General features: G+C 43.5%; 1 protein-coding gene and 1 long non-coding RNA gene across 8 annotated transcripts in view; both read left to right on the top strand.

Moving 5' to 3' along the window:
* The window catches only part of HIVEP1 (HIVEP zinc finger 1), a 150173-nt gene extending 132276 nt beyond the window's left edge, over positions 1–17897 (top strand). For 6 of the 7 annotated variants that reach the window (XM_086706284.1, XM_086706277.1, XM_086706279.1 and 3 more), the window contains 2 exons: positions 14334–14845; positions 16039–17897. In XM_086706284.1, the coding sequence (XP_086562410.1) occupies positions 14334–14845; positions 16039–17277 (1751 nt within the window). In that variant the 3' untranslated portion in view covers positions 17278–17897. The remainder of the gene's footprint in view (positions 1–14333; positions 14846–16038) is intronic. The other variant, XM_086706283.1, reaches the window with a different exon arrangement.
* Positions 614–6105, top strand: LOC147580761 (uncharacterized). The gene is made up of 2 exons (XR_015251063.1): positions 614–4708; positions 4955–6105. It is a non-coding gene; the product is annotated as an uncharacterized LOC147580761 (long non-coding RNA).
* Positions 17898–22448: the final 4551 nt, after the last annotated feature.

Below are 22448 nucleotides of genomic sequence, written 5' to 3'. Positions count from 1 at the left end.
CCTTGTCTTTTGGGAACCGAACCCATTCCTCTAAAATGTCAAGGCTCGATCAGCATGAAAATTTGTGACGTTGTCTTCTCCGGGTACTGGTTTAAATTCCTACGGAGTTTTGATAGCCGCGTGACAGATTTCCTGGTTTAACAGTGTAGGAGCAGCATGGGCAGTGGGGTCCTACGGTGCCGTAGGAAGGGGGCTTACCTTCACGACCATCGCAGACAGACTGCCCATGCTAACAGGACATGTAATAACGTACAGCATATCTTTAAACCTTGATCACCTCAGCCCTCTGAGAGATGGGGGTCAATCTTTTTAAAGGAGAAAGTAACCCACAACGATGTTATTAGGGAGACCGGATTCTAAATGCCAGACCTTGCCAGAATAGCACCCAAAACCCTATCCTGAGAACAGTGTGTTTAGGTTTACAGGAAAAATTTAGGGGTTTGGCCATTTAAATAGATCTTTTCTGTAGCACACATGTGATTGCCACCAAGAACTATCCTCTCTGAGCTTCTATTTGTTCAACAAAATGTAGCAAAGGCTCAGAAAGGCAGGAATTACTAGAGTATGTCACCAGAATATTTCTTTCTTTTTGTTTGTTTTTTGTGGGGTTTTTTGGTTTTGTTTTGTTTTGTTTTGTTTTTAGAGAGAGAGAGCGAGAACAGGCAGGGGAGGGGGATAGGGACGCAGGGACAGAGGATCCAAAGCAGGCTGTGCGCTGACAGAAGTGAGCCCAATGTGGGGCTCGAACTCACGAACCGTGAGATCATGACCTGAGCTGAAGTCGGACGCTCAACCGATTGAGCCACCCAGGCGCCCCCGAGTATTTATTTCTTAACCATTATTACCATTTGGTAATGTCTTGGCCAGCTTAGGGCCTTCTGGGAAAAGTCCAAGGCTTCCTATGCTATATGTATAGTTATTTCTGGATGTCTGCCTCGTTTTGTCTAGTTTCACCAAAGGTTTCCTCTGGGTTTATTTCTCCTTAACCTCGGTGTTTCTTTTCCTGGTATTATCGTCAATCTTTTTTTTTTTTTTTTTTTTTTGATCCTAAACCTGTTCTCTTCTGTGCCCACCAACATGATACTGGGAATGTCCTTCATTGGGGTCACGTGCATGCTCGCTGGGTGATAAAGAGCACTTACTGAGGATCAATGTGAAAAGGATAGTGGACGAAGGACTGAAGACCCTGGATAGTTTAAATTCCTTACTACTCTTAGTAACAGCAGGCTGCATGGCTGCCCATTTTAGCCTGTAATTCTTGTGCTGATGTCCAAGTGGAGTAAATGGACAGATGCTTGGAAACATTTACTTTGAATGAAGCAGGAGGAATTACAAATTGTTCTAAGCCTACCATTAAAATAAGGACATTTGCCAAGGGGTGCCTGGGTGGCTCAGGCAGTTAAGCCTCTGATTTCAGCTCAGGTCATGATCTCATGGTTCCTGAGTTCGAGCCCCTCATCCGGCTCTGTGCTGACAACTGAGAGCCTGGAGCCTGCTTCACGATTCTGCATCTCCCTCTCTCTCTCTCTCTCTCTCTCTCTCTCTCTCTCTCTCTTTCAAAAATAAATATTTAAAAAAGTAGATTTTTTTTAATTGAAAGGAAATAAAATACGGGCATTTGGCATTGTGAAGAAGTTTCTGTTTAGCTTAAAACCAGCAACTCGAGCTGTAATTATAGTATGTGCTCACGAAAAGTCTCACCCCTCCAGCCAGCTGCACATGGCCCTCCTATTTGTCTTGTCGTGCAAAATTACACTGTCTCAGGAATTTGGTCCCTGTGTTCTTGGGGTATTAGCGAATACTTTTTCGTTTTCACCTTTTATGTCAAAAAACGCGCTGCTGGCTATTTGCTTTCATGCCTTGATCCAAAGAATGTTTTTGTCAACAGAATGCCGGACCTCAGTGCTAGGAATGTTAATATGTGCCCTCAGCTGCCAAACTGGGAGAGCCATTCAGCGTGGCAAAATGCAGCTGCAAAAGTGATTCTCGCTGGGGGTGAGGTAGAGGATAATGTGTGTAAGAAAACGATGTTAGCTCGCAGGATTTAAAACCTGTAGCACATTTACCCTTAAAATAAATTGAAGCGTGTTTCTCTAAATGAAATCCTGTCTACATGAAACCTGCACAGTATGTTTTTGTCACTGGGATTTTGTTGGAAAACATTAGTACTCCTAAGAAAAATTTCCGTGTACGATGTGAAACCGTAAGAGCTCTTAAGATTTATATTTAAGATAAATAAGTCTTAATGTCATTAACAAACGACACAGATAAGGGTCTTTCGGTGTACTTCCTAAAGTAAAACGTTAAACTCTGGCCCATTACATGCTTAGTGATGTTTTCATCTTTAAAAACATCCAAAAATAACACAAAAGTTTGTTACCGCAGTAGTTGCGGGCTTTCAGGGAAAATTTCCCCAGTTTTTGCGGCTGTTTGTCTGGGTCTCCAAGTAATATTTCTAAACATGTGAGAAGAACAAAGACAGATGAGAGCAGGAGAGTGTGGATCCCGGACGGGGTGGTGCTGACCTCTCGTGAGTCTGAGCACCTTCCAGCAGGTGTCACTGTCTGGCAAGGATGGGAGGGCGGGGTACCCTTCATCCAGCTCGCGCTGGGTTTTGAAATCCATGTCTAGGGAAATTGTTCGAAACATTTACTCTTGAAGAGCAAGGTCGCTGCACCGAATACCTCTTCTTTCCCTTGTGAATTTAAATTCACAGAAAATAAAGTTAATTTTACACTTGCATAAAATTTTACTGAGTATTGGAAAAATAGGAAGTAATAGAAGTCTTAAGGGCCACGCATTTATGAGTTTGGGAACAAGTATTTTTTTTTTTTTTGTATCTGTTCCGGGCTCCCTGGGTGATGCAGAGGGGTCAGACGCTCCAGCCTTGACGCTCCTGGAATATTACACTCTGTATTGTCCACACCATGAAGGGAACGGTCGCAAGAATAGTGCGAAGTCAGTATATCTTATTGGCGTAACGACAGGACTCCTAGATACATGGAAACCTGGTTCCAGATTTCCACTCTGATGCGCCTGAGCCGTATAGAAATCGCTGAACTAGGATGAATTTGATGATCGGTGCTGCTATGAGGTGCTTGTTAGATTTAAGCCTGACAGCAGAATATAGACGTGGGCAAATTTTTTTCTGGAAAGGGCCGGATAGTGAATATTTTTAGGTTCTGTGGGTCATACGGTCCCTGCCGTGACTACTGACGCTTGTGGTTGTGGCCAAAAGCTGCCTGAGGCGGTTTGTAAACCAGCAGGCCTGCTGTGCATCGGTGAAACTTGACTGACCCGAACAGGCAGCAAGCCGCACGCGGCCAGCCCAGCAGCCGTAGTTTACCGGCTTCTGATGTAACAGGTGCTCGGCGTGGTCTGGCGTAGTAGTTACTACACTGTGTAACCTGCTGCAGCAAAACGAGCGATACCGCAGAGTCCTAAATGGTTAAGTTTGGGGAGTGGTTAACAAGTCTGTGTTCTCGTCCCCGCTGGCTTGTGATCACAGACGAGTCACTTTTCCCCGCTTTGTCTTCTGTCAGCCTAATTTCTGGGGCAGTAGCAATCATCGTCTTTGGGGGTAGGAGCGGGGCTAAGGGGACCACGGGGTTACATGAAAGGACTTTTATTAGCACACAGAAACAAATTCGTGTTCATGTGAGTGGGTGGGCTCTGCGTCGGTGCTACGGATATTTAAAAGGATGCCATCGTCTTCCATTCATTTAAGCTCTCCGGTCTATCTTTTCTCTGTCACCCTAGAGTATCAACCCTGTTTAACAAGTATGTAATGATCCAGAATTCATTTTCAGGTTTCCAAACAGGGACAGTGGTCTCCCCCTTCAGGAGTTTGAAGACACAGTGCATGCAGGGAGGTAAACATTACTCTCTCCTTGTCTTGGCGAAGGAAATCTGCAGAAAGGAATCCCAGTCCTTGTTAAGTCCTCCCAAGCTGTAGGCCTGTGGCTCTGGCCAGGGAGAAAGGAAGGTCCCGTAAAACCACCCTGTGTGTCTTCCTACCCATCATACCTCCAACTTTGGTCTGAAACTCGGCGTGATCGAGGCGAAATCAGATTAAAATGGAGCCAAATAGTTTTACCCCCTTCTCCTTAAACAGTGTATGGTTTTTGTTGTTTTGTTTTTTAAATCTCTCACATAAATTGCATACACTGAAAATCTGTACCTATATATAAATTGCAGTGTATTTGTGGTGAAATATAAAAGGTTAAGTTACTAGTTTACATTCTTCTTGGGGATTGCATTTTGTATGTTCTCCTATTCATAATCAAAGATTCTAATGTGTGTACCTGTAAACATTTCAACTCATGCGTATTCATAAGCTAGCTGCATTTCTGTAATTTATTGTTGACCTTTCGTATCACCCTGTAGTTAGATTTTTAAAATATGACATTGGAATGGGGGATGTTTAGCACAGACTCAGGAGCCAAACATAACCTGGGTTTGAATCTCAGCCCCGACACTTGTGAGCTGTGGGCTTGACACTTGAAAATAATTAACTGCATTTCACAGTTTTTAAAATTATTATCTGAGGAACGGTCACGTCCTTAACTAGTCCTTGTTTTAGTTATGATCAAATAGGATTGAGCTATGTGATGTGCTAAGCTAGATTCTACTAGAGTCCCGGTGGCCAGACCCAGAGTAGAGCCATTCAGTCCCCTTATGCACAACGAACCAAGAGATGTAAAAATAGGTGCAAGAGGGGCGCCTGGGTGGCGCAGTCGGTTAAGCGTCCGACTTCAGCCAGGTCACGATCTCGCGGTCCGTGAGTTTGAGCCCCGCATCAGGCTCTGGGCTGATGGCTCAGAGCCTGGAGCCTGTTTCCGATTCTGTGTCTCCCTCTCTCTCTGCCCCTCCCCCGTTCACGCTCTGTCTCTCTCTGTCCCAAAAATAAATAAACGTTAAAAAAAAAAAATTTAAAAAAAAAAAATAAAAATAGGTGCAAGATACAAGGTAGGAACAGGTTCAGGTGGTAAAAATTTAACAGGTGTATGTAGATCCTGGTATATTTTGGAGAAATCTCCTGTGCTTTTCAATTGACCAAGAGAAGTGTTGGCTTTGGTCTCAAGAACTCATAGTTTCTTATTAAACAATAGGAAAGAAAAAAATTGCTTCGCAGAAAGAGAAGTCTTTATGACTGTAAGAACAGCAGGGGCTGCATTTCCTGCAAGCCTGTCTGAATGAGATGGAATATTCGTGTCGATAGAGTAAGGACAAGACCCTGGAGCACTGACAAATTGTTTGTTTCACGCAGTTTTCCAAAAGATTATTTTAGTCTCATAGAAAAGCTGCCGCAAACGAGTGTAGAGAGTTCCCGTGAGCTCCTCACCCAGCCTCTCCTTGTGTCGGCGTCTACATACCGCAGGACATTTGCCAACCCTAAGAGACTAACTCCAGCTCCGCGTTACTGACTAAAGGACAGAACTGACTTGAATTTCACCAGTTTTGCCACCATTGTCCTTTTCCTGCCCCGGGGTCTCCTTCAGAATCCCACACTGCCCTTCGTGGCCCATGCCTCTTTAGACTCTGCCAATGTGTTCCCCTGTCGCTGTTGTCTTCCGTGACCTAGATGTTTGTAGGGAATACTGATCGGTTATTTTGTAGAACGTCCTCAGTTCAGGGTTTTCTGATGTACGCTCACGATGGGATTGGGGTTGGCAGTATTAGGAAGGTGCCATAGGGTGACTGTACTTTTGTTAGTGTTTGATATCGGGAGGTACATTACGTCAGTAGGTATTGTTGGTCATGTTAACCAGGACTCTCTACTGTTAACTTACTGCCTGTTGTCGTTGTTAAACGTTTATCGGAGATGCTTTGAGAATATGTAGATGTCCTATTTCTACATTGGTGGATCTTGCCGAGGGGATTACTAGAGCGTTCTAATTTATTAATTAGAATTTTTCTGCAGGGAGAAGTTACCATGTCTCCTTTTGTCCCCTCAGCCTTTTATTCAGTTATATCACTATGGACTCAAAGATATGTATTATATTCTTTGCGTTATAATCTTTTACGGTGTTTTCTTGTGTACAGCTCAATAAAACGGGCCATCGAGAGCTCTTTGAGGTCTCTTCCTGTGCCCTTTCAACCTGCCCCATGTTTTGTTTTTTTTTCTTTAAGAAGTTCCTGATTTTCTAGCACCCCAAGATGTTTCAACCCCAAAATCAACCATTTCTTCAAGGCCTCTGGTTCTCTTTACCGGAGAATGGTATTTAGAAACCAAGATCTCGCTGGATGGTGTGTTCATTGCTACTGACCTGTCACTGCTTCTGAGCCCTCTCACTGGATAGCGCTAGGAAGTATATGCACATGTGCTAACTCCTACTTACACACTATTTCTGTATCTGTGTGTGTGAATACACACACACGCGCGTGCACGCGCACATACATGTTATGCCATATACATGAATGAAACACGAGTCCATACATGTTTCCAATTCCAGGCCAGCACCACAAAGTTGATTCTAGCATTTTCTATTTCCTTCTTTTTCTTTCACCCACAGCGAGGAACCCGGTCCTCATCTACAATGCGTTTACGTATTTGTTCAACTCCAGTGTTAATCGGTGAGCCAGTTCCCGAAATCCTAACCCACCCGAGAAGGACAGATTTAAGTTACAGTGCAGTGTTTGTGTGCAGTTCTTTTTGTCTTTAGCCTTCACCTCACCTGGTCAGAGCCCTCTTTGCGAAGGTCACCTAGGGTGGGACCTTTCTTCCCATCCCGACTGAGCGGATGTGTGGTTCACTTGTACTTCAGTTAGGTCATCTATCTCAGCCTGCATTTATCTTGGATTCTTCCCACATCCTGGCTGATGATGCTTCTATTTACATCCCATAAAGTTCACTTCATGGTTTACAGCTCACTCTATGGCAGTCTTTGACAAATGCAGAGAATGGTGTGTCTACCCCCACAGTTCCGTCACCCCAAAAACTCCCCTAGTGCCATTCCTTCATAGACAACTGCTTCTCTTACCCAGCAACCCCTAGCACCACTGATCTCTTTTCCAGAGTGCATATAAAAGGGAAAATAGAGTAAGTAGCTTTTCGGGTCTGGCTTCTTTCACTCAGCATAAGGCAAGTAAGAGTTATCCATAGTTAATTTCTTTTTATTATTAAGTAGTATTCCATTGTATTGATGTGCCATGATTTGTTATCCACAGACCAGCCAAAAGATTTGGAGTGCCGCTAGTATTTGGCAAATATGAATAAACTTGCTATAAGACATTCATGGGGCTCCTGGGTAGCTCAGTCCGTGAAGCATCCGACTTCGTCTTCGGTCATGATCTCGCAGTTCACGAGTTCGAACCCACATCGAGCTCTGTGCTGACAGCCCAGAGCCTGGAGCCTGCATCAGATTCTGTGTCTCCCTCTCTCCCCCTCCCTGCTTGCACTCTGTCTCTCTCTCTCCAAAATGAATAAACGCTAAAAAAAATTTTTTTAAAAGACATTCGCGTATAGGTTTTTATATGAATTTAAATTTCCATTTCTGCATGGTTTCATACTAGGGGTAGGAATCTCTGGGTCATATGGCTGGTATGGGTTTAGCATTATAACAGACTGTCCAGACTGCTTTTCAAAGTGCCTGCACCATTTTACAGTCTCACCAGCAATGCATGGGAGTCGAGTTATTCTGTGCCCTTCCCAGCACAGTTTAAAAAAACTATTCTAACAGGTTTACAGTGGTATTTTGTTGCAGTTTTAATTTGCATTTCTTCAGTTGATGATATGGAGCATATTTTCATATGCTATTTGTTTTTCAGATGTCTGGAAAAGTATTGGTGAAGTATTCAGAAATTTTGCCCATTTTTCAAGTGGGACATGTATTTATTGTTGAATCTTAATATTTTTAAAAATATATCCTGGAAATATTTTGTCAGAAATGTAATTTGCAGAAGTTTTCTCGCCATCTATGTCTGTCTTTTTGTTCATTTTTGCAATGTCTTTCTCAGAGGAAAAAAAAAAAATGAATGTTCAGGTTGCCTAGTTTATCAATTTTTTTTTTAATTGTGCTTTTGGTGTCCTACGTAAGAAACCTTTGTCTACCCTAAGGTTACAGATTTTCTACAGTTTTCTTTGAGAAGTTTTACAGTCGTGTATTTTACATTTAGATATATGATCGGTTTTGAGTGATTGTGGAAGATATAAAGTACGTGTCATGTTTTTCCTATGTGGATGTCCATTCGTTTCAGTGATATTTATTGAGAAGACTGTCCTTTCCCCATGGAGCTACCTTGTTTTGTTTTGTTTTGTTTTGTTTTGTTTTGTTTAATTTATTCACTTTTGAGACAGAGAGTGTGAGCTGGGGAGGGGCAGAAAGAGAGGGAGGGAGGGAGAGAGAATCGCAAGCAGGCTCCATACTGTGAGCACAGAGCCTGAAGCGAGGCTTCAACTCACAAACTGTGAAATCATGACCTGTGCCAAAATCAGGAGTCAGATGCTTAACTGACTGAGCTTTTTTGTGAGATTTTTATTGCAATTGTATTGCATCTATAGATTGAATTTGGGAGAAAGGCTACCTTAACAATATTGAAACTTCTAGTCTTTCTATGAATATACTAGATGTCTTCATTTACTTCTGTCTTTGGTTTCTTTAACTAGTATTTTGTAGTTTTCAACCTACAAATCCTGCACATTTTTAAATTTTATTCTTTCGGTGCTATTTTAAATAGCATTGTGGGTTTTTTTTTAATGTTTATTTATTTTTGAGAGCGGGAGAGTGCACGTGCACATACACCTGTGTGCCCGTGCACACATGGGGGAGGGGTAGAGAGGGAGACACAGAATCCGAAGCAGGCTCCAGGCCCCGAGCTGTCAGCACAGAGCCCGACGCGGGGCTCGAACTCACAAACCACAAGATCGTGACCTGAGCTGAAGTCAGACGCTTAACCGATTGAGCCACCCAGGAGCCCCAAATAGTATTGTATCTTTAATTTTGAATTCTGGTTGTTCATTGGTGGGCAATAGAGTTTTTAATAGATTTATTATCCTTTTAATATCTATGGGTTTGTAGTAATATCCCCTTTTTCTTTCCTATTGCTGGTGATTTGTATCTTTTCTGTCCCCTTGGCCAGTATTACTAGATGTTTGTCAATTTTTTTTTTTTTTTTCATTTCTTTCCCCAAAGACCCAGCTTCTGGTTTTATTGGATTCCTGCTTTTCTTTTTTCAATTTCTTTATTTCTGTTCTCATCTCTGTTATTTCCTTTCTGCTCCCTGCTTTGGGTTTAGTTTTGGTTTTCTCTTTTTCATTTCTAAAGGGGAGAGCTTAGGGGCGCCTGGGTGGCGCAGTCGGTTAAGCGTCCGACTTCAGCCAGGTCACGATCTCGCAGTCCGGGAGTTCGAGCCCCGCGTCGGGCTCTGGGCTGATGGCTCAGAGCCTGGAGCCTGTTTCCGATTCTGTGTCTCCCTCTCTCTCTGTCCCTCCCCCGTTCATGCTCTGTCTCTCTCTGTCCCAAAAATAAATAAACGTTGAAAAAAAAAAAATTTTAAAGGGGAGAGCTTAGATTATTTATTTGAGACCTCTCTTCTAACAGAAGTGTTTGATACAGTAAGTTTCTCAATCACCACTTCTTTAGCTGCATGCCACAATTTGAGTGTTATATTTTAATATTCATCTAGCTCAGGAGCGCCTGGATGGTTCAGTCAGTTAGGTCATGATCTCATAGTTCATGAGTTCAAGCCCCACATCCATCTTTCTGCTCTCAGCACAGAGCCCGCTTCAGATCCTCTGTCTCCCTCGCTCTCTACCCCTCCCCCATGCTCTTTCTCTCTCTCTCTCTCAAAAATAAATAAACATTTTAAAAATATAAATTCATCTACCTCAAAGTATTTCTAACCTTTCTTTGAGACTTGCTCTTTGACCCACAGATTATTTAGGAATATGTTTCGTAAGTCTGGAATATTGGAAGATGTTCAGGTATCTTCCAATTATTGATTTCTAGTTTGATTCTGTTTTCATCTGAATACTTACTCTGTGACTTTTATTAACTTAAATGTGTTGAGGTTTGCTTCGTAGCTCTGAATATGGCAGGGATTGGTGAACATTCCATGTATACTTACAAGGAAAGCAGAGTGTGTTATTGCTTGGAATGTTCTATAACTGTCAGCTGGGACTAGTTAATTGGTAGTGATTTTCAGGTCTTCCTTCTGTGTTGTCACTCATTTTCTGTACGCTTGTTCCGTCACTTACTAAGAGTGGGATGTTAAAATCTTCAACTCTAATTATGGATCAGTTTATTACTTTTTTCAGTTTTAGCCCCATTTATTTTGAGGCTCTGGTTTATTAGTTGATATACATTTAGGATTATATGTCTTTTATCATGATGTAATGTTCCTGTTCATTCTTGATAGTATTCTTTGTTCTGAAATCTACTTTGCCTGGTACTGCTACAGTTTTTCCAGCTGTGATTTCGTCAATGTTGTAAGGTATACTTTTCTCCAAACTTTATTTTCAATCTGTTTATGTCTTTCTGTTTAAAATGGGTTTTTTGGTATATAGTATATATACTTGGCACTTGCTTGCTTAATCCAGTCTAGCAATTTCTCTCTTTTAATTAAGGTGTTAGACTTGAATTCCTTTTAATGTTATTTTTCATGTAGCAGAATAAAACCTACCACCTTGCCACCTGGGTGTGTTTTTTTTATTTAATTTTTTTTCTTTTTATGACTTAATTGCGCATTTTTTTTATGACTCTGTTTTATCTCCTCCTTGACTTTGTTATTTACCCCTCTTTAGAAAATTTAGTTGTCTTCCTTCACATAATGCTGCATTACTTCACATGCAGCTTAGAGACTTTGTATTCACAGTACCTCCTTTCCGTTACTTGTGCTGTTGTGTTCATACTGTCTACGTTTACCGGTGCCGTAAACACCCGCTCCATTATGTCTGCCGCAGATGTTCAGTTGTCTTTTAGAGCAAGCAATTAGAACTTTACAGAAAGAATCCTTATTCTGCTTCTGATACTCCTCGGCTTTTTGTGTCGATCCACATTCCCTTCTGAGCCCGTATCCTCTCTGCCCAAAGAGTTTCCTTGAACATTTACTGTCAGGTAAGTCCTACTGGCAGTGAATCCCCTCCGTTTGTATTTTTCTAAGAAAGTCTGCATTTCTCCTTCGTCTTTGAACACTGTTTCCGTTGAGCATAGAACTCTGGGTTTGGCCATTCTCTTGTTGTCATTGTTACTTTGTTTTTCGTTTGTAGCATCTCACTGCCTTCTCCGTCACCTGTGTCCAGCCCTCAGCTGAAATTCCCACTGGACCCTGTGGGTGGCCCACAAGCCTTTAACCCATCAATTATTTTGAATTCTCTGATGCTTCTGACATCTGTGTCCTATCCGACTGGTTCTGATTGCTTTTTCTCTTCTGCATACGTTTTCTTTTCCTGCCTTTTTGTATGTCTCGTAATTTTTGTTATGAGAGCCAGACATCTTGTGTAAGACAGTGGAGACTACGTAAATAGGCTTCCTGCCTCTTGACAGGTGTGCCTCTCCTGCCGGGCCTTTAGTGTGGGCATCAAGAGTTTTTGGAGTTAGAAGTGGGGCTGCAGGTGCGTGATACATTATATATACGGCAGGCTTCCAGCATCAGAGGCTTCAGATTCGTCTAGAGACTTAACTTGTCTTTGGGGGAGGAGGGGTTGATGAGGAGGGCAATGCCCATTTCAGTCCCAGTTTTAGGTGTCTCAGTGAGTGTCAGTCTACACATTCCCGTTCGTCTCCTATCCCTCTCCCAAAAGTTTTCGGCTGTTACCCATTACGTAAAGGTCTTAGCTTGGCATTTAGGGGTGAGGAGGAGGACAGGATGCCCTCGGGTTCCGATTCAGCCTCAGACTCCCACATGCGCCATGCTTTTAGGTTTCTGGGCCATGGCGCTTGTGTTCTCCCACCACTCCCTCAGCTGTTGTGGGGGACTCAGCTGGTAATCTTGTCCTTCCTCAAGGAGTAGAGCTGTGTTTTTTCTCCTGTTCACCCCCTCTCCCCACTGCAGTAAGTTTTCACTAGGTTCCTAAGAGCAGCAGTGCTTGTGCCCTTCCCTCCACAGTGTTTTTCCCTAAAGGAGCGAGAGGAAGTGGATCCAGGTGGAATGTCTTGTTCCTTCTCTCTGGCTACGGCGCCTGTCCCCCAGATCTGGACAACAGGGGATACTTCACACTCTTTCCTGTGAGGACTTGAATGGGGTTCCTGGCATAGAGCCTGCAGGAAAGAGTAGCTTCAGAGGATTCACACAACGCGGGCAGCCCATACTTGGCTCTGACCAGCCTGTCATCTGTTGAACAGCAACCTCCCGGCCAGTGTCCCATCGCACACACCCCAGATGATGCTGGCTTATGTCTGCTCTCTTCCCACAGACACCGTCTCTGTTTACAGTTAGGAGTGTTTGATTGACGGGGACCTCAGCTTTATAGGGAATATTGAAAAAGTCATCAATATGAAGACAGGCCTGTTTGTTTGTTTGTTTGTTTGTTTGTTTGTTTGTTTGTTTAAGATAGAGTAATAATTTTTAAGTGAAAGCACATCTCACCCTAGTTGGACTTTGGAGCCGGGCTCGCCTCTGGTGAAGTCAGCCCCCCTGTCTGGTAACCTGTTCCTTGGTCATCTCATGTCTTTGGATTTTCTTGCCCACTTTCCCCTCAGTCTCTCAAAATATGTCTGACTCGGCACTGTTGGAGCAAATTCAAAACAAATTGGGAGTGACTCCAATTTTAGAATTTCAACCATCTGATAGGGGTCAGGAGAGCTATCTGTGAGGCAGGGGGCAGGCCATTTACCCAGAAATCACCCATTCCATCTGTAGCACGGGCGCCTGGTGGGATTCAGGATGTTAGCATTATTTCATAGCAAAACCAGCAGAACCCTCAAAGCAAAAAGCATATGAAATCATGTGTTAAGGTAACCTAAATGAATGTGTTTTGTTCTTGAATGTTTTAATTGTAAAAGTAACGTGCTTGAGATCAACAGCAGAAAAGTTCTAGTCCATTCCATCCTCTTGAAATAATCAGCCTCCAATGGTTTGGTGTCGATCCTTTGAGACTTTTCTCTAAGAACTTGGTAATATAGAAGGAATAGTAAAATCAATTAATACGCAGACCATTTGGGATATGCAGGAAGCAAACGTGTTGCTTATTTCCCTATTATTTTTCCTGCTCAGAAAGTATACATAAATGCAGAATGTTCAAAGTACGCGTAAATGACAGAACGGTTCGCAGCTAAGCTGAATACATTCTGATACCTTCTTTATTATAGCTCAGCGCCAGAGATTTGGGGTAGAGGTGTTTCATTCATCCACCATTTAACTTTTTAAAAGTTTATTAGCTTTCTAAGGGAAAGAACCTCTAATTTTGTGGGATTCTGAACAGATAAAAATTTAAATCCAGTTTCCACATGATCTTACGAGAATTAAGAAACTATTCCCTGGACCTTCCTGAATCTTCTTTGTTAAACACGGTCCCGTGTGACGTTATGAGGCTGATACTAATGACTCTTATTAGTTATGGTTCCTCTTCCTGTGAGGAGCGAGTTGGATTACCATAGGGAAAAAATGACAGGAAAATTTAGCACCTCTCTTAGCGAAAAGAAAAGAAAAAGGTAGAAGTCTTAAGTCCTAGAGAGTATTACTACCCAGAGCACAATGGAAACCTCTCTAAAATACTATCCAAATATCAGTTCACACATTTCATAGAATTATCAAATAAAATTATTGGGCTCACAAATCCAAATGCCATCAGTTTGTTTTGCTTTTTGTTTCAGTTTGTTCAAAAGAGAGGCAGAGAAGTAGCTAGAGCTCAGGAAGAGTTGTGTTGAACTCTGTCAAATTTTTTATATCTTCCCGTCTTCTTTAACGGTTGAGTCCTTTACGGGCTCTGTGCTGACAGCTCAGAGCCTGGAGCCTGCTTCCGATTGTGTGTGTGTCTCTCTCTCTGCACCTTCCCTGCTCGCGCTCTGTCTCTCTCTGTCACTCAAAAAAATAAATAAACGTTAAAAAAATTAAAAAAAAAATAGTTGAGGCCTTTATTTCTGATTTTCTTGGTATATTATCCTCACCTGCCTAACCTCCCGAGGCCCATTTCGCATTCTGCGTCCCTGACAAGTGTACTGGCCATGCCACTCTCTGTCAGCGCCCCGCTTGTCCGATTCCTGGCCCAACTGACTTATTCTTCCCCCTGCCACCCCTCCTCGGCTAAACTGGAGACTTTCTGTGAGTAGGGCCCTTCTCTGTTATGGTCCTCACAGCATTGCCAAGCTTACAAAAACTAAAAGAAAATAAAAGGCTGCACCTGTCCACATGCGAAACATGCTATAACATCGCCCCTCGGTTGTTTTTATTAGATGAGAAGCAAAGATTCGGTTTCGAGCGGTCTGGGTATGACCTTGAAGAGTCGGATGGCCCGGATGAGGACGATAACGAAAATGAAGATGACGATGAAGACAGTCAGGCCGAATCTGTCTTGTCAGCGGCTCCCTCCGTTACGGCCAGCCCGCAGCATCTTCCGTCCAGAGGTGGCCTCCAGGATCCTGGGAGCGCAGAGGAGGACGTCAGGATCGCCGACTGCTTTTCTGGGGCGCACACGGACCCGATGGACGTTCTACCCAGAGCCTTGCCCACCAAGATGACCGTACTTAGCACGGTGCAGTCAGACCACAGCCGGAAGACGGAGTCTCCAGTGAAGACCGGGCCACGCGCCGCAAAAGACGGAGAAGAAACGGCTACTCCCGTCGACTCTTCCAGGTCACCTGAGGCTGCGCCCAGGTCCCCGTGTCACCAGATGTCTGTAGACTACCCTGAATCAGAAGAAATTCTGGGAAGTTCTGTGGCCGGAAAGAACACTACTTTAACCCAGGTAAATGTCTTGTTGTAGGGTTTCCCCACAGGGGGATCCTCATGGCTCAAGAAAATAATGTACTTAAGTTGTTTTTTTTTTTAATTTATGGCTAAGTCAGTGGGTTCAAGAGCAAGTTTTGGTTGTATTTAAAGGCAAAGGACTTTATTTATGCCCCCTGGATTCTTGCTAGGTATTTTAATCAGAGGTCACATGTGACTTCACATAAATCTGTGAAAGAACCAAATGGTTCTCTAAAACTACACTCCTTTTTAAAAATATGTATGTTCCAATTGGGAACCTGACTTTTGGGACCTATTTATCCCCCTCGCTTGCCCTGAATTGTTTTTCCAGTGGCATCGATTGATGTGATGGATCTGTGCTAAATTATCCAAACATTTTGCACTTTGCCCCTGTCGACATGACAGCGACCAGTGTCTGTGGCAAAGGTAATGTGGCCCCCAAAAATGTATCAAGAAGTTCACTTTGCTTGAATGATGAAATTGCTGTGACCAGCTTGGGAAAGCTTCCTGCCGGAGAACCAGCTCGGGGCCAGACACGGGCCTGCAGAAAGCCACCCTCCAGGTGCTTTTTACCCCTGGTGGCTCATGAGGAGTGTTTAATTCTATGCCGAATATATGCATCCCACTGACCTCTTAACGTCTCTTACCTTCTCTTATGTCTTGTATGTATTGACGATGGCCATAGGGTTTATTTCTAAATGTGGCAGATCTTGGTTTGCTAGGTAACACTGGAGAAAACGAAAAAGTCTGTGAAAGCTCAGATTTCTATAGGCTATTCTAAATTGATATAATTTAACATAATTGCATTAATATTTAAATTATACTTGATATTTAAATTACTTCCAGACTGGTCACCTGTGTTCTCAGCTTCTCTGTCCCAGATCACTTACGTACCTGCCAGTGCCTGGAAATCTGATCTTCAGTAGACCTTTCACAAACATAGGAAGCAAGGGAGGGAGAGAGGGAAGAGGCGAAGGTAGGAAAAGAGGGTAGGGGAGGAAGGGAAAGGGAAAGGGAAGGAGGAAATTTGCAAAACTGCAAAGTATTCCATGAAATGCGTTGCTGTTCCTTGCCCTAGAGATTAAAGACATAATAGATTTTTTAGTTGGGAATTTCTTTTTTATAATGAAGACATCATTTTTTAGCAGGCCTGTCATTTTTATGTGAATATACATGCTTTCTCCTCGTTAGGAAGAGGAGATTTTACGCTGGCAGTTTCGCTGGAAAGGGGTTTTGTCTGTTGTCTTTCAGGGCACCGCTTGCGTGCGCCGACCCCCTCCTGCGGCTGAGCGCGGCCCGCACACAGCAGTGGGGGCTCTCTCAGGGGCCTCGCCTCAGCCTGACGCCCAAGAGCAGAAGCAGCAAGTGACCCTCCAGCCGCCTCCGGGCCTGCCCTCTCCCCAGACTCATCTGTTCAGCCACCTCCCTCTGCATTCTCAACAGCAGTCCAGGACACCTTACAACATGGTTCCAGTCGGGGGAATCCACGTGGTCCCCGCGGGCCTCACGTACTCCACGTTCGTGCCCATCCAGGCGGGGCCAATGCAGCTCACGATCCCCGCCGTCAATGTGATTCACAGAACTGTGGGCCCGCCCGGGGATTCGGTCGCAGAAGTTTCCGGCGCTCCCAGCCCCGCGGGAGTGGCCGAATTGAGCGGCGTGGTGCCGTGTATACCCATTGGCCAAATCCGCATGCCAGGCCTTCAGAACCTCAGCGCGCAGGCCTTGCAGCCGCTGCCGTCACTGGGCGTGGAGACCGTCAACATCCTGGGCCTGGCCAACACCAACGTGGCCCCGCAGGTGCACCCGCCGGGGCTGGCGCTCAGTGCCGTGGGCCTGCAGGTTCTCACCGCAAACCCCTCCCCGCAGAGCAGCCCCACCCCTCAGGCGCACATTCCAGGCCTCCAGATCCTGAACATTGCCTTGCCCACTTTAATCCCCTCTGTGGGTCAAGTGCCCGCCGACCCGCCGGGGGTTCCCGAGACGCCCCCTTCCCAACCCAGGGCGCGGGAGGCGCCCCCCAGGCCGACTTCGGGAGCCGGCGCAGATCAGGGCGGCGGGGCCTCGTCTCCTCAGGGGTCCCCCCAAGTCCGGCGGGAAAATGCAACACACGTTCTAGATGCGTCTGCCCCCGCGAGAGACCCCGGCCGGCCCGACGGCTCAAGGAAAGCCGACGCGGGCAAGGCCGCCGCTGTGAATCATGTGAAGCCCACGCACGAGCTCGCCCCCCTGCAGGGCAAACCAGCCGCCTCGGCCGAGCCTCTGCTGCAGGTGCGTCCCGAAGCTTCCCTGGAGCCTTGCGGCCTGCGGACTCGCTCCCCCGAGGGGCAGGTGCCCGGGCCCGCAGGGCCACCCCGAAGGCAGGCCACCGCGCAGTTCAGTGACGTGAGTAGTGACGACGACGAGGACAGGCTCGTGATCGCCACCTAGTGGGCCTCGACTTGGGGGGGGGGGGTTGGTTTGGTCTGGGCTTTTGGTGGGGTTGGTTTGGGGTTTTTTTGTGTTTTTTTGTTTTTTTTTGTTTTTGTTTTTTTTTATATAACACTTAAAGGTTTCTTTGAAAACCCTCCTTTCCTTAAAGCACATTTTTCTGACATAAACTCATGACTAATCTTTGTGCAATCATGAACTTTTGACCAATAATTGTTGTTTTGTGTCCGCTCCAGCCATTTTTGTACATGTTGTATAGACACTTGTGCCTTTTAGGAGTTTATGTTTAGAAGCTGTACAGATTGTTGAATATCTATATACATAAAATATATATTATATATGTATATGAAAACCAGGTAGTTATTTGTGTTTAGAAAGAAAAAAAAAACCCTGTCAAATAAATCAAATGATTAAATTATATGTTGCACTGTTAAATTAAATTTTTATGGCTGTGGGGCAGAGTTTCTGTGTATAAATTAGTATGTAAACTCCATATTTATTGTATTCATATTAGTCTTTGAAAATGGGTCTGTCCTTCCTGTGTAAGACAGTAACTTTACACTTTAGACAGATTTTCTGTGTCATGAAATGTTTCAGTAAAATATTGTTTACTGACTTTACCTTTGCTTCACTTGTGCCTTCTTTATATATTTGGCGATCAGTAATCTGTGTTCCGAAAATAGCCGTAGGTCACATTCTGTCTACGCTCAGCTCACCCTTAGTTTTGAGAAACGGGGGCTTTACTGGTGTTACTGCCGTGCGAAACTCCGTGAAACCCACCCAACTGTGAGGAGTAACTTCATAGCCATGAACTCCTAGAAGGTTCGCTACTTAGAACTCTTTTTGTAAATGCATATGGCACAGAGCCTGGAATGGGCAAACCTCCTCAGTGCAGGTGGGACCATTTCTGGTAAGCAGAAAATAAGTTACAAAAACAGTTGTCCTGAGAACTTGGCTGAGGCCCGTGTTCCACCCCCAGGTCTGTCCAGTAGTCGCAGACTCTTTCTTTCCCTCATAATAAGTCCTGCTCTTTTACGCTCCGAGAGCTCTCTGACCAGTACCGAACCACAGAGGGCCCAAGATTTACAGAAGAACCAAATTCAGACTTTGAATTATTTACGTGATTCTCTTTAGAAATGATGCTTTCCTGTCCTGGGAGGCTTAACTGCCCTTACTCATTCAGAAAAAAATTCAGTTACCTTGGCAGCGATTGGCATCATGACCTAGGCGTTACAGATGCTGGATCTGTGAGAACGTGTTTTAACGTTGGAATTGAGTATGTCGCACATCGTGAAGGCAATGCATTCACATTTTTTAAAGGCGGCTTCCTTTGTGGGGATACCAGGGCTCTGAAGCCGTTGAGACCACAGACTCCTTGGGGGAAGTATTCTAAGGAGTTTGGAGACCTGCTATTGGTGAGCCCCCGCTTCCTGTGACTTTGGGAAAGGCACCTGCCATCTCGGTCTGCATGCCCTAAACCTAAATTATCTCTAGAAGGCAGTCTGGCCGCAGCAGGCTCTGATGGGTCTGTGATGCTTTGGACGCATGCTTAAATTTTTATTTACTCTTACCGACAGATTAAGTACCAAAATTCTCTCAAAAATATAAAAAAACAAACTTTATATTTCAAGATAGATTTGAAAAGAATCCTAGAAACTTCTATTATATCCATCTATCAATACGGTTGTTGAAAATGAAGTCCATTATCCATCAAATACCTCAAAATTACTGTCTTAACTTCATGTCATGCTTTCTATTACACTTTTTGTTGTACTTGGCCAAAGATTTTAAAGCAGTGTAACATTTTTATTGTGTAATCACATTTTAGGTATGTATAACTTCTCTAAATTCAAAAGTAATGCTCAAAATTTCAGGATTGGGTTTTTCTTTTTAGTTTGTAGAGGGAGAATTTTCTTAATTTTCCTACATTTAACCAAATACCAAATGTTGTGATATAATTGGATGCCCCCTTGAGAATTTTATCTAATGCTGCCATGTATCTTAAGCTTCTTTTGCAGGCTTGACTTTTTAAGATTCATTACATTATACACATATCTTTAATATTAGTGACTTGAGTACTCTAATGTGGCTTGCAAATATTTTGCTGGCATTTGAAATATACAGCTAAGTAAGAAACATTACCTAAGTCTGAGCCATTATAACCTAAGTGTGAGCCATTATATTTTGAAATAGTTATGTAAACAAAATACAAGGAAATAATGTTGAACACTTTCTGCAAAGTCATCTTTTCCTAAGGAGCATTGTTATTCTTAAACATGCGTGACTTTCAAATGATGCAATCCAGACAGCTAGTGAGACTACACGTGACTTTTATTCTCTTGTACTGTCATGAAAGAGACAGGTCACTAGAGACCGAGAGCACAATGACCATAGCGAATCCCGATGATGTTATTAGCAAAACAGTTATGCGTTTATGAAAAGCATAATGTGAGTCAATTTCAGTATCTTCTTTTATAAACCCACAGCAATGTCACTCTCAGAAGTGTTGTAGCTAAAGAGCCAAAGGTCTGGGGTGCCTGGCTGGCTCAGTTGGTACGGCATGTGACTCCTGATCTCAGGGTCATGAGTTCGAACCCCATGGTGGGGGTAGAGATTAAAGAAAATAAATAAATCTCACCTAATAAAACTTCTAAAAAAAAAAGTTCATCTTTCTAGTTTTCAAAAGTTGCTAGATCCATTTTATGAAAATGTTGAGTTAATGGACGTCAGTGACATTCAAGTAACTTGTTTTCATTCCCTCAACTTTAGGCTATAATGATACTTAATGTTTTCAGAATGATAATTAACTGATAATATTTCATGTAGAGGTTTTATTTCTCATTTTTTTTAATAATACAGCTGTGACTTTCATTTCACTTCACAGAAACAGTATAAATAATACTTTTAATCTCTAATCTGAATTTTAAATGATAGGGCTTAACAAGGATTATGATGATGTTCATTATTTTTGTTGGAAGACTGTTGATATTTCTTGATGTGTGCTCAGGTCAAAATATAACATCAATGAGCTTCTTTACTTTTCTGTTTTTAAGCTTACACTTTGAGATCAAGTTTCAGCCACACCAAAAGGTGACTTTTATTAAAGTAGTTTTGTCTCAAAACTACCTATCCATTCTAAACACGGGATATTAAATCTAAGACAAGAATCTTCTGCCGAACTGATTTCCCATGACTTGGAGTTATCTCTTTAACCGTCAATGAAGGTTATTATTTATATATTTATCTTTTAATGACCCTGACTCTCTGCCGTCATCACAAAAAGAAATTTAAAGCAAAACTGGTAAAACATTTTTTTTTCTACAAATTATGTAATCTGAAAGTCATGAGGCTTTTACGTATATCGGGTTCATCCAGAACCTTGAATACATACAGTGTGCAGGCACTGTAGACATAAGAGTTAAAGCAGAGATATAACCCACTCCTTGGTGTTGCCTCTCCTCTGAACCAGGCTCGGGTCCGAAGCAGATTTAGGCATCCAAAACCCAGCACTTGTAGTAAGTACCAACAAACTCCAATACTATGCAAGATACAAAAGAAATTAGAAAGCACGCTTTCTACCCCAAAGGAGCATGCTTGCTTAAGACTTAGGCCATATAAACTAGAGAATAATACTAGACCACGCGTATCTTAGAAACCACAGACTGTAAACATTTTGAGAGTTAAGAAAGTTTTTATATGCAGTAATTAGCGATTTGTCTATGTTAGGGACTGCTGTATTTTGAAGAAGGGATGGGATTTGGGGCTCTAGAGATAATGCTACGCAGTACAATAAAAATAGCTGAGATGACTCTGTGAGTTAAGATCGTGCCTGGTCTGCTGACAGCTCGGAGCCTGCTTGGGATTCTCTCTCTCCTGCTGCCTGCTCACTCTCCTGCACTCTCTCTCTCTCTCTCAAAATAAATAAACTTTAAAATAAATAAAATTGTGTCTGGGAACCAACCTAAGTGGAAAAGAGGCTTCGCTCGGGCTTTCCACAAATATTTAGCACCGAGAATGTAGAGGGCACTTTGGAGATCGGAATTAAACGCAAACTAAATAGCATCTATTCTGTAGGAGCTTACGTCCTAGTAGAACAAGCACAAGGCACAGAGGATCTCAAGAGGCGAAGGAGCTTCACCTTCCGCGGGTTCACGGGTTCGGTTACCGCAGCCTACCTCGGCCCAGAAGCAGGTGGTCTCCCTCTGGCCCATCCCCAGCAGGTCAGTAGTGGTGCCTGTGTCTTTCACCTCCCTCCATCCCCTCTCATCATCCCAAGGGGGTGCGTATGGTACAGGAAGATCTTTTGAGAGAAAGCGACCACGCACCTGATCTCCATTTTGGTATACTACAATGGTTCTATTTTATCATTAGTTCCTGTTGATCTTCTAATGTGCCTCATTGATAAGTTACACTTTTTCACAGGCATGAATGTATTGGAAAAAAAACATCGTAAATAGAGGTCAGTACTACTCTGTGGTTTCAGGCGTCCACTGATAAGGGCATATGTATAACCAAGAGCATTAGTACAAATAAGGAAGAGCTCCTGGTTAAATTGATCAGGGAGCACTTTATGGAGCATGTGACATTCCAGCGTGGCCTCGAAGGGACTTCACTAAGCCGAAACAATAGAAGGGAAGGACATCACCGACAGAGAGGATGTGGTTAAGATTTATCCCTACTATGTCCTGTTTATAATCTCATTTAGGGGCACCGGGGTGGCTCGGTCAGTTAAGCCAACCTCGGCTCAGGTCATGATCTCTCGGTTCCTGAGTTCCAGCCCCGCTGTGGGCTGACAGCTCAGAGCCTGGAGCCTGCTTCCGATTCTGTGTCTCCCTCTGTCTCTGCCCCTCCCCCACTCACATACTGTCTCTCTGTCTCAAAAATAAATAAGCATTAAAAAAATGTAACCTCATTTTAACCAAGGCAAGTATTATTCTCCCATTTTATAGACAAGAAGGCTGCGTCTCTCATTGTTTTGCATCTTCATCATGCTGGTGCAGGAGTGGTATTTAAAAAGTTTGCGTGACAACAGCATTGCACGTAAGCAATGGTGCAGGAAGCGTGAAGAATCAAGACGAAGGGAGCCGACAGTGTTTCAGTGGTCTAGCAAGAACCCAGCAACGCCGTGGTAATATTGTGAAGAACAAGGGACAGAATTGAAGATGATTAAA

Source organism: Puma concolor, chromosome B2 (assembly GCF_028749965.1).
Source record: "Puma concolor isolate L17-30 chromosome B2, mPumCon1.1.hap2, whole genome shotgun sequence".
NCBI lineage: Eukaryota > Metazoa > Chordata > Mammalia > Carnivora > Felidae > Puma > Puma concolor.
Note: the sequence above shows the minus strand (reverse complement) of the source record. Positions and strands in the feature narration are given on the sequence as shown.